We start from the raw sequence: 15,304 nt of genomic DNA, 5'->3' as shown, positions 1-15,304 counted from the left end.
GGAATGCCCCTCAACCAAAGTGTTGCCCCCACGCCATTTGAATGTTCTTCATCTGACATGGCTTAAACATTATGGTGAACAAAGCAAACATAAGGAGATGATGGACGGAGCGCTGAAACTTTTCAGACACTCACCCCCGGTCACAGATCTGGGTTGAATCCATCATCTTTCTTTAACTCAGTTCAGACCCAGCTGTAAGCAAATCAGTCTTGACCCTGTGCCTCATGGGAACATTCGAGCCCGAACTGCCAAGTCAGGGCTTCCCTGAACCAGAGACAAGCATCCTGGGACCAGTTTCGGGGTAACACCCCTCATCAGCCAGGCTAGCTTGAATCTAGTGGCAAAGTGAGCAAGGGACCCACGTCTGGGCATACCCTGCCAACTTAGGGCGAACAAAGCAAACACAAGGAGATGATGGACAGAGCGTTGAAACTTTTCAGACACTCACTCCCAGTCACAGATCTGGGTTGTACCCATCATCGTTCTTTAGCTCACTTCGCCACCTCAGTTCAGACCTGAAACCGGTCCCAGGATGCTTGTTTTCCTGTCCAGGAAGGACCTGGCCTGGCAGTTCGGTCTCGACTGCTCCCATGGGGCACATTGTCAAGGCTGATTTGCATATGGCTGGGTCCAAACTGAAATGGCGTTTAGAGCAAAATAACAATGGATTAAACCTAGATCTGCGACTGGGGGTGAATGTTTGACAATATTCTACATTCCGTCCATCATCCTTTTGTTAAACATTATGGTGTACATTGATCTTGAAGAACCCATTATTTTAGACGATCCATGAATACTTTTTATTCCAGAGCCCTGTTAATTTTACCGCTGTAACTTCTACTGTGCATCTCCTATTGCACAACTGCACCAGAATCCAACCTGAAGGCACCTCAGAAATTGGCAGGATTTTTATTTATCTTATATAAATTACAAAACACACAATCTAGTATTGTTCTATGTTGTAATGCAACTTTGAGTAATTATTATAAGCGACTTGTATTTATATATCTTCAAAATGCAAGACAAATCAAGTGCATATCAGAAAGTTTTCCTCAATTAATACATGAATCGTTGCGTAGCCAGGGTTTCACTCAGCCCTAAACAGTTTTACTATACTGATTACATAAGCTGTATGTGGTAATTATTTACCAGTTCTTTGAAATAAATATATGGCATGTTCAAGTTCAAATTTTCTTTATGCAGCTTTGAGAATACAAACCATAAAAACAAGTGCAGTATAACCATACAGCCAATAAAATCAACACTAAATACAGATACAAAGTTAAATAAAACATCAGTAAATCTTTATACAATTCTAGAAGGGCAAAGGTTGTTTCACAGTGCATCATAGCAATTGATAGGCAACTTAAAACTCATCAGAACCTAAATCACAGCTATTTCTTAACCTTACAGCAACCTTCAGGAAACTAAGCACCCTAAAAATAATATCTCCTGAAAGCATCTGTAAATACATAAGAGCTGGCCTAACTTGTTATTGAAGCTTGCATAGTAGCTACCGAACTTGTAAATAATGTAGTATGCTTCCACACAGGACGTACAAATATGCATGGTCGGAACTTCTAGAGTAACAGAAAATGCTATCTTCTTCTTTCTTGGGAAATATGTCTATAACTCTATGTATTACCTCTTTGTGCAATTTGGTACCCTAAGAAAATAAAGTGGAAATTGTTTTATGAAGCATATCTTAGGAAATAGTTAGTTTCGGGATAGCTCCTGCCACCATTTGTGAACTTACCCCAGTGTTCCCCTTTACTGCTGCCAGTTTGAATGGTGTGAGCCCATCTTTGTTCCGGATCTTTTCCAGGGGTGTGTCCTTTGGCTTCGTGTCGTATGACAGGATAAGGTCATACATCTGGCAGTAGATGGACTTGATGGGCTGCAGTGCCAGTATGTGAAGCACTGTGTTACCTAAGAACAGGACACAATAATCATGAGTTAACCAAATGGGAGAACATGAGGAAAAGTGAACATGAGCGGGAGCCTGGAAACATTGCAGGGTCTCCAGAAGTGTTAATGGAAGGCAGCAAAGCTGAAAAGAACTTGCTATGTCAGCCCACCTGTCCCTCTTCTGTGGAAAATTTGCCATATATACCATTAGCTTCACCAAGAGTATGCTAGAAATCTTCATGTGATGTGCCTAACTCCACCTCACCATAGAAGCTGTCTCATTGGTTAATATCTTTGAGGCAGGGTGTCAAATTGCAGTCATTGTAGAGCTTAATCCCACTGGGTTTTCCGAATGACCACCGACTTTGTAAATGTTTGCCATTCAGTATTATATGTAAATTGTCATATAGATTTAGAAAATCTCATGGCCGAGCTTGATATGCACCTGCTCTAATGGTGAGAATGTTTCTTTGTATTTTATAAACACCTTTTCTTAGATTTAACTGTTTCCTTTTTCATTACCACAAATCCCCTTCAAAAGGCCATTAAGATTTCATTGATTTAATATTTCTGAAGACCTATCACTTCTTTTCCAATCTGCCAATCTATATTGAGTTTTCTACGTTTTAATTACTTTGTTTCTCTATTTAGTACTTGGATTGTGTTAGACCTGGCACCATTGGCGTGGGTCTCCCTTGCATTTTTTTGCTGTTGCCTCCTGTGGTTTTGCTATGTTTTTGCTGGTCTAGATGCTTTGGGCACTTTGCCACTGCTATTCAGTGCCAACATGCAAGAACTCCCTATTGTAAATTGTTGTAATGGATTAGTGACTCCATGATTGGCTTATTTGATTTACTTGTCAGACCCTAGTACAGAGCACCATGTGTGCCTAGGGTCTGTAAATCAAATGCTGCTGGTGAGCTTGCAGCACTGGCTGTGCCACCCAAAGAAGCAGCTTGTAAAATATGGCTAAGGCCTGCCATTGCAGAGCCTGTGTGCAGTCTAGGACTGCCATGTCGACTTGGCAAGTGCACCCACTTGCCAGTCCCTAAACCTTCCCTTTTCTACATGTTAGGCACCTCTAAGGTAGGCCCAAGGGCAGGGTGCATTGTATGTGAAAGGTAGGACATGCCTTGATGTGTGTGGCATGTCCTGATAGTCAATTACAGCCAATTTCGTTTTTCACTATTGCAAGGCTATCTGTTTCCATAGGCCAGAATGTCAGTTTGATACCACTTTTAGAAAGTAGGTATTTTCTTGCCTAACCATCCAGTATGCCTCTTCTAGGTTTGTGTATTACATGTCTGGTTTGTGAGTGATAGAGGGCTGTAGAGGGCCTTGGCTCCAGCAGTCTGATGGGTCAGGGCTGGGCTGAATAGGACCTGCACTGAATAGAGAGTAGGGGGAGGAGATTTCCTTTCACTTGCCTGAGCCTTCATAGAATAGAGAGTAGGGGGAGGAGTTTTCCTTTCAGCCTGCTGGGCCAGGTCTGCTTTCAACAATGCTGTCTCCACCTCCTGCCAGGAAGCTGCACCAGGGAGGACAGAACTGTTTTTGGATGGGCACAGGCACCCTCTGCCTTCAGAGGACAAAGGATTTTGCAGTATAAATATTGGGGCCCAGACCCCAGAACTTTAGATTACTTCTGGGAATCAAGACAAACCCTTTGCAAAGGAGAGAAACCAAGGAAGCTGAAGGAGGAGACTGCCCCTGTGCTGTTTGCTGTTTGGGGTTGGCCTGCAGTGGTTACCTATTGCCAAGGAAAGGAGAAAAGGAACTTTTGTGTGTACTTTTACTGTCTTGAGAAAGATCTCCAAGGGCTTGAAGCTGAGCTTGCTCCCCTGTTCTAAATTCTCAGGGACACAAGACTTCACCACCAGCTCCCCCTGAATCTCCTTGCTGGGAATTCTACCTGCAGTGGGGTGCCTTCTGTTGTTTTGGGTCCTCTGGAGACTGCGTGTAGCTGGGAGCTGGAAGCACAATGCAACGAGGAAGAAGTGTGTCGCTGCCGCAGCAGTTGCCGTCGCATCGCCGAAGAAGCATGTCACCACCGCAGCTGTTCGCCATTGCATTGCCGAGGAACCGTGTTGCATCACCAGAGAAGTGTGCCGCCGCCGCAGAGGTTGCCGTCGCATCACCGAAGAAGCGTGTCGCAGGGCCTGTCGCGGCTCCAAAGTTCATCGATTTCGCCGCACGGCCGTCGGGCATGCACGCATCGCTTCCAAGTTGTTGCATCGCATCAAAGACGCCATTTTGTTGCATTGCACCGGATCGTCGCATCGCATCAAGGCGTCATCTTGTCGCATCGTAACAGGAACGCAGTAAGAAACCGACGCATCACCTACTCTCCGGTAAGGAACCGACGCATCACCTCCCCTGCACTGCAGTAAGGAACCGACGCATCACCTCCCCCAAAGAAAGGAACCGACGCATCACCTTCCCTACGACCCTTTTGTTTGTATTGCGTGACGTATCCAAGGTACTTTGAGAGTAAAGTGTCGCATTTATCATCTACATTGAACTAATCTATTTCTACCATCTGAAAGTCATATTCTTGATAGTGTATTGTGGATTTTTGTCGTTTGGTATTGTGTTAAGAGACAAGGCATCCCTGCCAGATGCCTTGTGTCAGATTAGCTGTGAATCGCATTTCAGGAATGCAGCAAAAACTTGGCTTTTTAACCTAACTTAATCTCCGGGGATCCGCACCACTCTAGGTTTTTTCGTGCGTCACCTATTGTTTTAGCGCCGGGACACCTCGTTGGAGGTAGCTGTTCACGCTCAACAAAAGGCTGTATTATTATTATTATAAGTCTAATAAAGATTACTTATTTTTCTAAACTGGTGTGGTGTCAATTTGTAGTGTCTTCACTGTATTACTGTATGTGTTCACAAATGCTTTACACACTACCTCTGAGATAAGCCTGTGTGCTTGTGCCAAGCTACCAAGGGGGTGAGCAGGGGTTATTTCAGGAGTGTACCCCCGCTTTTCCTGACTAGAAGCAATGGTCCCTATTTGGACAAAGGTGCAAGGTATTGCCAACTAGAGACCTCCATTTAAAACAGATTGGTACTATCACTCTTCTAAGCATTTCTCATGTTTGCCTCCTTTGTTGCATGTAGGCATCAACATTTCAAAAAGTCCTTATTTCTGTTGTGTTTTTTGTTGGTACGTTCCAGGTAATACTTGTGTATTTTATATTATTGCCTGCTAATCCCTGACCTATTTAAAAAGGCCCCTCTTTGTTATCAATTTTATGCTTTAATAAAAAAAATCTTTTTTTAATTAATCAGTTGCATACATAGCGTAACACTTTGTGAAGAAAAGGCATACTATCATTACAGTCCCAATCAATAACAAACAACAGTAGAGATTACATAGGTACGGTTCAAATTCAATGCTAGTATTATCATCATCATTCACCCATCTAGCCCCCAAAAATTTCCAACACCCCCACGGTGACCCTTTACGTTTCTCTGTACGTGCATCATTGGTTCCAAACTTTCTCAAATTTTCTCGGACAGCCCGACTTCGATAAATCACCCTCTATGCGTATTGGCACCAGTCTTGGTCATTTTCACAATCCTGGACACTTGGGGGTCTACTCACTCCCCATGCCCTCGCAATGTTCCTTTTAGCCACCCCTGCTGCTAACATCAACCAGATCTTCAAATTCCTGCGCCAGGCTTTGTCTCCTGTTATGTGTAATAAATGCCATCTGACCTCCAGTGGGACCATGAGACTGATGACTTTGGCCATAGTTTGCATCACCCGCTTCCTGTATTGCTGGATCACAGGGCATTCCCAGATGATATGAAAATATGAACATACCATTCCACACTCTCTAGCACAGAGGGACATATCATAGCACCCCAGTCGATGTAACAGAGACCTGAAATAAGATGATCTATGCAATATCAATCGACATGTTCAATAAAATCTATGTCTCCTTCATATGCCTCTAGAAGGGATCACAGAGGGTCAGGGGAGTTATTCATTAATTTCTTATAAGTCAGGGAGATCGCCTTGTCTCGCATATGGTCCAACAGTAATCAGTCTTCCAATGGGGTTGACTGTGGCAATTCATCTCCCTCCAACACATGGCTCCTTAACTCATGCCCTAACTGCAAGTACCTAAACCGTTCCGTTTCCCCATCTATTATGCCCTCTGTTGGTCCTCGAAGGTCAGTAGTGCATCATTTCTACAACGGTCTCCAAGGTACGCCATACCTATCAGCCCCCATTTATGGAAACCCTGTAGGTCCCCGACTTCTCTTAGCAAATCACTATCCCAGAGTGGGGTCCTGTTTGTAAGCTTGCCCTCCCAGCATAGGAATTTGTTGGCCTCTCTCCACGCCCTCCCAACTGTCTGAGTGTGTATCAGTAACAAACTCTCCCATTTCCTGCTGTAGAAAATTGACGAGTAGCCTCGGCCTCCCATAGCCTCCCGGTCGACTCGATAGGTTGGGTCTTCCATGGACCTGTACACCCAGTTGTTGATTGTGATCAACTTGTGCTGCCCAGTAATAGGTGTGTATGTCGGGGAATGCAAGGCCACCCGCAAACACTTCTGGCTAAAGCTTACTGAGGGAAATGCGCGCTACCCACGTCCCATAAGAGTTTACGCAGATCACTATTAACATTGCAAAAGAAGTCGGGTGATACTCTGTATTTGGTATTTTGAAGGACGTATAGCAGTTAGGGGAGTGCCATGATCTTAAAGAGGATGACTTGTCCCATCAGGGACACTGGAAATGTCAGCCAATGCACCACATTATTACAGAGGCGTTCCAGTTGAGGGAGCAAGTTCCTCCCCATAAACTCCTCTGCCCTTCTCGTTACATAAATGCCCAGGTACTGAAAACTGTTCTTCACGACTGGGGCCACACATCCTGATGGCAAGACCGGGCTTCTCCCGGCTAGAGGGAAAATAAGTTAATCTGGTGTCCAGAATAACTCCCAAAAAGCTGAAAAATATGGAGAATTCTGTCCACCGTGAAGCAAGGCTGTATAGCATGAAACAGGCTGTCATCAACGTATAGGGAGATCCGTTCTTCCCAGTTGCCACCCCCTTTAGTACCCCAAAGAAGAGGGTCCTGACGAATCCAGGCCACTAATGGCTCTAGCTCCAAGGCAAAAATCATTGGAAATAAGGGACAGCCTTGCCTTGTGCTGTTGTGAAGAATGAAAGAGCAAGATAGTACGCCGTTAACTTGCACCCTAACCAAGCGGTATCATTATAGAAGTCGAATCCAGGTGCAAAACGTAGGGTAAAATCCCAGTCTGGCAAGGTCAGCGAACAGGTAAGGCTATTCAATACTATCAAATGACATCCTCGCAGCTAAGGAGAGCAGAATGGCATCTTCAGTCTAGGGAGCCCCCGTCATAAAGCCGGACTGGTCCGCATAAGCCACTGTGGCTATTACTGTCTTGAGTCTGTTAGCCAAGACATTTGTTTTAGAGTTTTATATAGCGCGAACTAGACCCGAAGATATCGGGTATCAGAGGGCTTTACATAGTACCAGTATCGTTACACAAGGACACATTCATTTTTTGGTTATGCAGGGGGAGATTAAGTGATTTGCCCAGAATCATAGGATATTGAGTGTTGTTGCTAAGTCTCGAACCCTGTTCCCCAGATTTGAAGTCGACCACCCTAACCGTTAGGCTGCATCCTCTCCCCAACCTTTCATATATGGGGAGGGTTCCTTACTACCTAGCCACCTGGAACTTATCCAGCATGTTTTCCGACTTTGTCAGCCACACATTTATATAATTCTACAGGTTGGCAATTAGACCCAGCCGCCTTCCCGGATTATAGCTCTCAAATTGCTCGCTCCAACTCTTGTATCATCAAGCCTTGTTCTAATGCTTCCCTATCCTCATTTGAGAGGACCCGGTGAGAGAGATCTTTAAGGAGGTCAGCACAGTTGTCACCAGATCGGTTAGTCATGGAAGAGTACATGTCTTCATAATATGTTGCTTAGGCTTCCACTATGGCCTTCCCAGTGGTATGTAATGTTCCCTCAGAGTGCAGGATTTCTACAACCCAATTTCAGCCCCTGTCTCTCCTTTTCAACCAGGCTATGAGCTTATTGGCCTTATCGCCAACATTGTAGAGACACCTCTGGGTGGCCAGAGCAAGAGCTCAGGCTTTATCCTCTGCCAGGTCCCTCAGCTACTGCTGCCAAAGCCTGAGCCCTTGGCACAGGCGAAGGTCGGGCACCCCCCATCCCCTCTGATTCCAAAAAGGCAATCTTCTCCTCTAGCGTCTCGTATTTGATAGTCTGTTCCTTTCTCAATCAACCAATTAGGTCATGAGCATGGCCACACAATACTGCCTTAAAGACCTCCCATAGGGTGCAGGCCCCTCATTTTCTTGAAAATATTGGTCTGTCTGTTCTCGTACCTTATCTTGGAATTTTCTATCCTTTAGATGCCAAGGATCTATCCTATGGCAGCGTCGAGTGCCTGGTAGGGCTAGAAAATTACACCAGCACCGGGGATATGCTACAGGTTGGACGCTGATAGGTATGTGAACTGGTTTGCGGCTGGGTTGTGCTCGCACCACAAGTCAACCAATCCCATTGCGTCTGTGAAGGCCCTGAGTGGACTACCATCGGTATCCTACACAATGATGGATGTCTTATCCCTTTCTCCCCCCGCCCCAAGTATCAGGGTGCCCTATGGCATTTCCACATTGATGCACTAAGCACCGGAAATGTTTCCACCAGTAATCTTGGCGGCATATAGGCCGAGGAGAGGTTACATGTTTGGCCCTCCCAGGTACTGGTCTGTGCAACCAACCTACCTAATGGATCATTCCACATTTGGCCTGACGTGTAAGGTACTGATGATTTAATGAGGATACTGTGCCTCCGGAATGGGAAGTGAAACCTGCATGTGGCACCAGGTAATAACCCCATTGGTTCAGTGGTTACCTTTCAAATGGGTTTCCTGTAGGAAGACGAAGTCTGGGGTATGTCTACGTATATTTTGCAATACAATGATGTGCTTGATTGTGTTACCTAGGCCACTGATATTTCATGCCATGACTTTCAAATCAGAGTGAGTTTAGGTGCACATGTGGTGTCGTGTTGTATGGCCATCCCACCTAATGTGTGTCGGTGCAAGAGATCTACCTCCCTCCTTCTAAGCAATCCAAGTCCCTTTACCCTGTTCCACCATGTGACTGAGCATAAACACATCACGCATGCAAAATCATCAAAATATAACATTACTGTAATCCCCAAGTAAATTACCTTCACCCTCCTTCCTTGCACTGTAGGCTTCCAAAGGCCCTCGACCCCAATTTGCAGAGCGCCATTCACCCAAACTGTAGCATAAAGTCCTTTAAGGGTTAGCCAGCACCGCCAAGATGCACCAAGCTATTTGTACTCAGTGTGCCCAACCCTTTAGCTCAGCAAAACTTCCCCATATCAATAGCACATTGAACATAGCAGATCATCGCAGTCCCTCATCCACAGGATGAGCCATAAATTGCATCTAGGTGGTCATAAATGTACCTGGGGTTCCTGGTCAGAGACCCATTGCTCTCCGCCTCCCCCACCCAATGCTCGTCCCAAACTGACCATTGGTTTTGATCAGAGGGGGACATATTGTACGGCCAGCTGGGTCAACTATCAAACCCCTGTTACATCACCCTCAGTGGTTGCAATGGTGGATTGTCCTCTTGTCGGACAGTGGGGCGGCCTCTCTTCGCTTCTAGGTTGGTCCACCATCCCAGACTAGGTCAGCCATTGAGCCAGTCTCATGCCTCTGTCGGTGTCTCAAAATACCATGTACCCTCTGCCACCAAATGCAATTTTACTGGATAGAGCATCATGTACATAAGGTCTTTACAGTGGAGAACCTTCTTAAATGTATCTAAGATGCGACGTTGGTGCTGTACTTGCAGTGGTAAATCTGTGAAGAAATGTATTGTGGCATTTTCATAAGTCAAGTCCCTGTGGGAGCAGGCTGCCTGTAGTATAGCATACCAATGATTAAAAATCCTGGCAATAATCGTCAGTGGGGGGTCCCTGGCTTTGGCGGTGGTATTGGTGCCCTGTGCTCCAGCTCAACTGAGAAGAAGTTCAAGAGGTGCTTGGGGCGGAGGGTGATGACAGATTTTCTAGGCAGAGTTCCACACTAGGTCCCTCCACCCCCTCAGGGACTCTGACCTCTCTGATATTATTTAGTCGAGCCCTGCCTTCTTGATCTTTGAGTTTAACTGCCATGATCATATGCTGCTTCGTAAGATACTGGATTGGATCTTCCAGTCTTTTGGATGTAGACTGTAATAGATAGATATGCGACTCTGCTTTTGTAACTTTTTTGACATTTTCTTGAAATCAGCCCTCAAAAGATTAATGTCCACTGTCACTGCATCTATTTTAGGTGCAAGAGTACTCTTAAGGTCACAGATTGCTGCCATATGGGCACAGAGGGAAGGGTCTGCCGACTCTGATGTCTCAGTTCCTGTCCCAGCCTTATCCAGTGACTGTTTTGGTTACAGCATATTTATCCATCTTGTTGGACTCTGTCTGTAGTTTTCCCTTAGGTTTCACAATGGTCACAGGGTGAAAGCAGTAAGGGGACTGATTTTTGTGTCCAGGGGTGCCACTGATGATTCTCAAGCATTCAACAGGGTAGTGCGGATCCAGTCTGGTGACAGTCAGATCCTTGTGGCACAGCAAGCCAGGGCTCCAAATCCGTGCACTCAGTTCTCGATCACATCTCTAAAACTATTTCCGGTAGGCACTCACTGGGCTCCGCAATGGCCACTAGGCCTTTAAGGAATAGGCCGTCTCTGGCCCAGTGGTGTATGCACAAAAGTCAATGCAAACCGCACTAGTGTCATTTAAGGGGATAAGGATCGTTGTCCCCTCCACTGAGAGTCAGTTGCTCCATGCTTTTTGCTGCTGAGGTTGTATTGTCTAGATAAAAGCCCATCGCTTTGGGCCCAGGCCTAACAGGCCGCAATCTGGGTGACAGCAACTGCTCCTGTAAAGCCCACAGTAGGATTCAGAATAGGAGGTAAAGAGGGTTTGGCCCCCATTAGTCCCGGTCACAGTCTCCCATCTCTGGGTGTCTCCAGTGCCCCAAGTTCCAATGCACCCCCCACCAGGCTAGTGGCCTTTGTCAGGAGAATAAAGCCTTGGCACGTGTCCGGGTCCCACTGTGTAGTGCAGGGGTCTCTCAGTATGCAGCACGCTGCGCCTGGGCCCAGCGCCGCCTCCCTGGCTCAGATGAATGCACTAGCAGGGATGTTGCACTTACTGTTAGGGCTCCCTGCCCTCACGATCCAATGCCCCTGTGGCTCAAACTCCTGATCTCCAGCACCCGGTTTTCCCAGTACAACTTCCTTGTCCGGGAGTCGGCCCGTCCCCAGCGGGACAGCCCACCTCACCAAAACTATGCAGATCCTCAGCCGCCGCTCCCGGCACCTTTCGGTGCCTCACCTCACTTCACGGTTGGAGCGATTTCGACATGCTCAGTGAGCTTCAGCCAGGGCCAGATCACGGCAGGCCCATTCGAAGTCCAGGTATGGGCTGCAGTTCACCCTCAGCTGCCGGGCAAACCAAGCATAGGTAGCAATGGAGCAAACAGCAACAGAGGTATGGGTGCTTCTGGGGCCCACGTCCTTCTTTCCCCAGTCTTTATGCTGCTGCCGGAATAGCTACTCCTCCTCCAAACAGGCTGGCCCGGGTCATGAGGCCTTTGCATGATGTAGGCACCCAGCTCCCCGACTGCCCAAATGTTGGTATTTGGGGCAGGGGCTAGCATCAAATATGCCCCCAGGCATGCCTGACACACAGGCGTGCCAAGGTGTGCCCTTTCAGAGGCGATGTGTGCAGATGTCAGGACGGATGTAGGGGTTTAGCTCATTGGGCGCCTCAGAGCTCGGTCAGTTTGTGGCCATCTTGGCTGGAGCCAGGCCATAGTCCTATGCTTTCATTTTGTTGTGGCAATTTGTATTAAGACCTAAATGGTTGGTGAATAAGGGTGACTAGAACAACCCTGTTTGTATTTCCTTGCATTTTTCATTACACCACTAAGCCAAGTTTGTTTCCAGCAGTACCTTTACATTTACAGTATTTTTGATATGCATTCCTTTAACTGCATCTAATTTCATTAATTTAACACACTAAGGCTTCATTGCCCCTTTAAACCTCCCTTTCCACTTTGTCTCCAATTTTGGTACTTAATGTCTCCTGCTGTTTTCTAAAGATCACAAATGTCAAAATAGTTCTTCAAGTCTGATACTAGACCATTGACGACAAATGTTGGGAAAGGAATATCCCCTTTGTGGTGCACAGTTTTGCATCCCAGCTCTGTGTGCCCAACTACCTGTATCTGGTTTCCTGATTTTTGATGTTGGCCCTGATGTTGTACTAATTTAGTTTTTTTGCACAGTGATCAGCCTATCCTTTGACCTGAGGAAGGTCCTGCACTTGTCCTGTGTCCTGGAGGGACACACCATGTGTGCCGTCATTGACTGAATGTGACTACTGTCCGTGTCACGGGTTTAGCACATGGTAGTGGCGACAGTGCACTGTGTTTTGTGAACCCATAGTTGTGACCAGACCTTTGTATCTGGCCTACTACTCCACTCATGTGAAATTCCGCTTCAATGCTTTGACCAGTTCTTTGCACAGATAAACCAAGTGAATTTTGTGCGTGCTTATGTGTGTACCCTGCATGGTATATATATGTTGTTTTCAAGTGATTCAGAGTAATGGAGGCCTGTGGGATCCATTTTGGAGTCAGGGCTCCTTTAGAAATCTGATTTAGCCTACTGCTAATAAGGAGCTGCTGATCAGTCTTCCTGAACACTGTCATTCGGTGCATGGTAGGTAACCAGCTGGAACTGCCAATTCTGCTGTACAAAGATGAAGACACTTTTAGGTGAAGACTTACATTTAGTTATACTCTGATTACTCCTTCAGTTGGCTGGTGACTGCCAGGTGCAGAAACATCACACCGTCTTGTACCATTGTTGTGTGTGCTCCAGTTTGGAGACCACCATGCTTGGAGAAGCACCACTCTACACTAAGGCTGTGTCTGGAGAGCAGCCTGAAAAGGACACTTGAAGGAAAAACCACCTCATATAAACACACAATAAGAGAGGCACATATACAGAAATGACTGAACTCTATCCTTGGGTTAATCCATAGGCCAGCAAAAATCACGATGTCAGAGGCAAATTATTCTTAGTGTTGTTGTAAGTCCTTTTATTCATCGTTTGAATTATACAAGCGAAATGTGCAACATAGCCAACGCGTTTCGCCCATGCGGGCTTCTTCAGCACTGTAAACATAACAATACAACACACTCAAGACATTGACCAACAATCATCTATATACAGACAAACACATCCACATATCATTAAATACATAAATACCAATCATATAAAACACATGTATAAAACATATAAAAGTAATGTCTGATTTGCAGACTGGTCTCAAATCTGAAAATACTTGGCAGAACAAACAATATATTGACTCACAAATATTAATAGCAGACAAACAGTACAAATACATATTTCCAATACAGCTTGTGACCAAAAAGTGGCAAGCAGTTGAAACTTTATTGACAAAAACCAATACTGATGAAAAAGAACAGACAAAGAGAGAATTCTAGCTGTCCTAATCGTTCAAATTGTACAAAGGACCCCGTACCTATTGACTAACTGGAGTCAAATAGGAGTGTAAATAAGGTCAACAGTAGGGAAAAAAACTGAAAAGCCCAAGACATACTTGTGTGTCAGACCTAATTGAGACTACCCTAGATTGTCTCACCTTTCGGAAGCAAGAACAAGACCCCATATCCACAGGCCACCTTAAATGAGGCAATAACGGTGCCCTGTCAGTACGAAAAGGTCCGTCAATTAAGAGTCAAGTTGTCTATATGCACGTACATTGGAAGCTGAAAACTAGGAAAGAAAAAAAGGGGAAAATAAATCCTGATAATTGTACCCACCAAATTCTGATCCAGTAATGTCCTACAAGGTATTGATCCGGAAATAGGATAAAACTTAATTTCAAATTGTAGTTCAAGTCTAAAGAAAACAAACAGGGGGATTCGATTTACAAAACAAAAACTCCACAACACACCGACTAGTACGTATAAACCAATACCGCTACACCTGTGAAGATTAAACAACTTTTTTTTGTGCAACACGAGCAAGTGACTTATCCAGATCTAAAACGTGCTTAGTAGCACACCAACCACAGAGTTTAAAAAAGTGTGTCCACTTCCATATAAGTGCTTTGCAAATATCGTACCTGGAACCAGACCCACCAAAATCGTGATTGTGTGCAGGGTATAATAAGTATAGAGAAAGGAACAATCACCCTACACCCATGATTATTGTGAATAATTCCCAAGCAACACGCAATCCAAGAAACAACGGTACATCATACCTCAAAGTAGAAATGTTGCCAAGTAAATTGTAAGGTTCAAGATTTGTAAAATCAAGAACTTAAGCGCATGAAGTGTTGCACTATAAAACCAAAGGCTGAAATACAAACACATACATGGTCAATTGTTAGGATTTTTGTTACATGAGCCTGTATCACAAGCTAGGCATATGGCCCAAATGTTGTTTTCTTATATTAAGATCACGCTCTATCTACGCTCACCTCTGTGCGGCCGGCAAAGCTTCACTGTCGCTTTCCTGTCAATTCAAACCGCCATGCAGGTAAAGGAGGTCTTTAAATACCCAATCAAAGACAACGCTAGTCGACGTTGATCCAGGGCGTCTAAAACGTCTAGAACGCATCCCTATCACAACAGGGCCCTACGTGTGTGCTACTTGTAACGGGAAACGTCCACTTCCGGATATCTTATGTCAAACTTTTTCCCGAATTAAACATTTCACAAAATACCTTGCTAGTGAGACACAGAGGAGTGCGTTTATGCTTTAAAAGTCAAGTGCTATTGCGTGGTAACATAATACAAAGAGAAACATAGATAGAGGGTGATCTTAATATAAGAAAGCAACATTTGGGCCATATGCCTAGCTTGCTACACAGCCTCATGTAACAAAAATACTAACAATTGAACATTTATGTTTGTATTTCAGCCTTTGGTTTTGTAGCGTGACACTTCATGCGCTTAAGTTCTTGATTTTACAAATCTTGAACCTTACAATTTATTTGTCAACATTGCTACTTCGAGGTATGATGTACCGTTGTTTCTTGGATTGCGTGTTATTTGGGAATTATTCACAATAATCATGGGTGTAGGGTAATTGTTCCTTGCTCTATACTTGTTACACCCTGCACACGATCACGATTTCGGTGGGTCTGGTCCCAGGTACGATATGTGCAAGGTACTTATATGGAAGTGGATGCACTTTTTTAAACTCTCTGGTTGGTATGCTGCGGA

The 15,304-nt window shown here is 45.1% G+C and overlaps 1 protein-coding gene across 1 annotated transcript in view; it reads right to left on the bottom strand.

The window, feature by feature from the left end:
- LOC146856932 (transient receptor potential cation channel subfamily V member 6-like) overlaps window positions 1–15,304 on the bottom strand; it is a 254,437-nt gene that overhangs the window by 43,969 nt on the left and 195,164 nt on the right. The window contains exon 6 of the mRNA XM_085647392.1: window positions 1,757–1,929. Coding sequence (XP_085503518.1) covers window positions 1,757–1,929 — 173 coding nt within the window. The remainder of the gene's footprint in view (window positions 1–1,756; window positions 1,930–15,304) is intronic.

The sequence above is a fragment of the Triturus cristatus genome, chromosome 3_2 (genome assembly GCF_964204655.1).
Source record: "Triturus cristatus chromosome 3_2, aTriCri1.1, whole genome shotgun sequence".
Taxonomy (NCBI): domain Eukaryota; kingdom Metazoa; phylum Chordata; class Amphibia; order Caudata; family Salamandridae; genus Triturus; species Triturus cristatus.
Note: the sequence above shows the minus strand (reverse complement) of the source record. Positions and strands in the feature narration are given on the sequence as shown.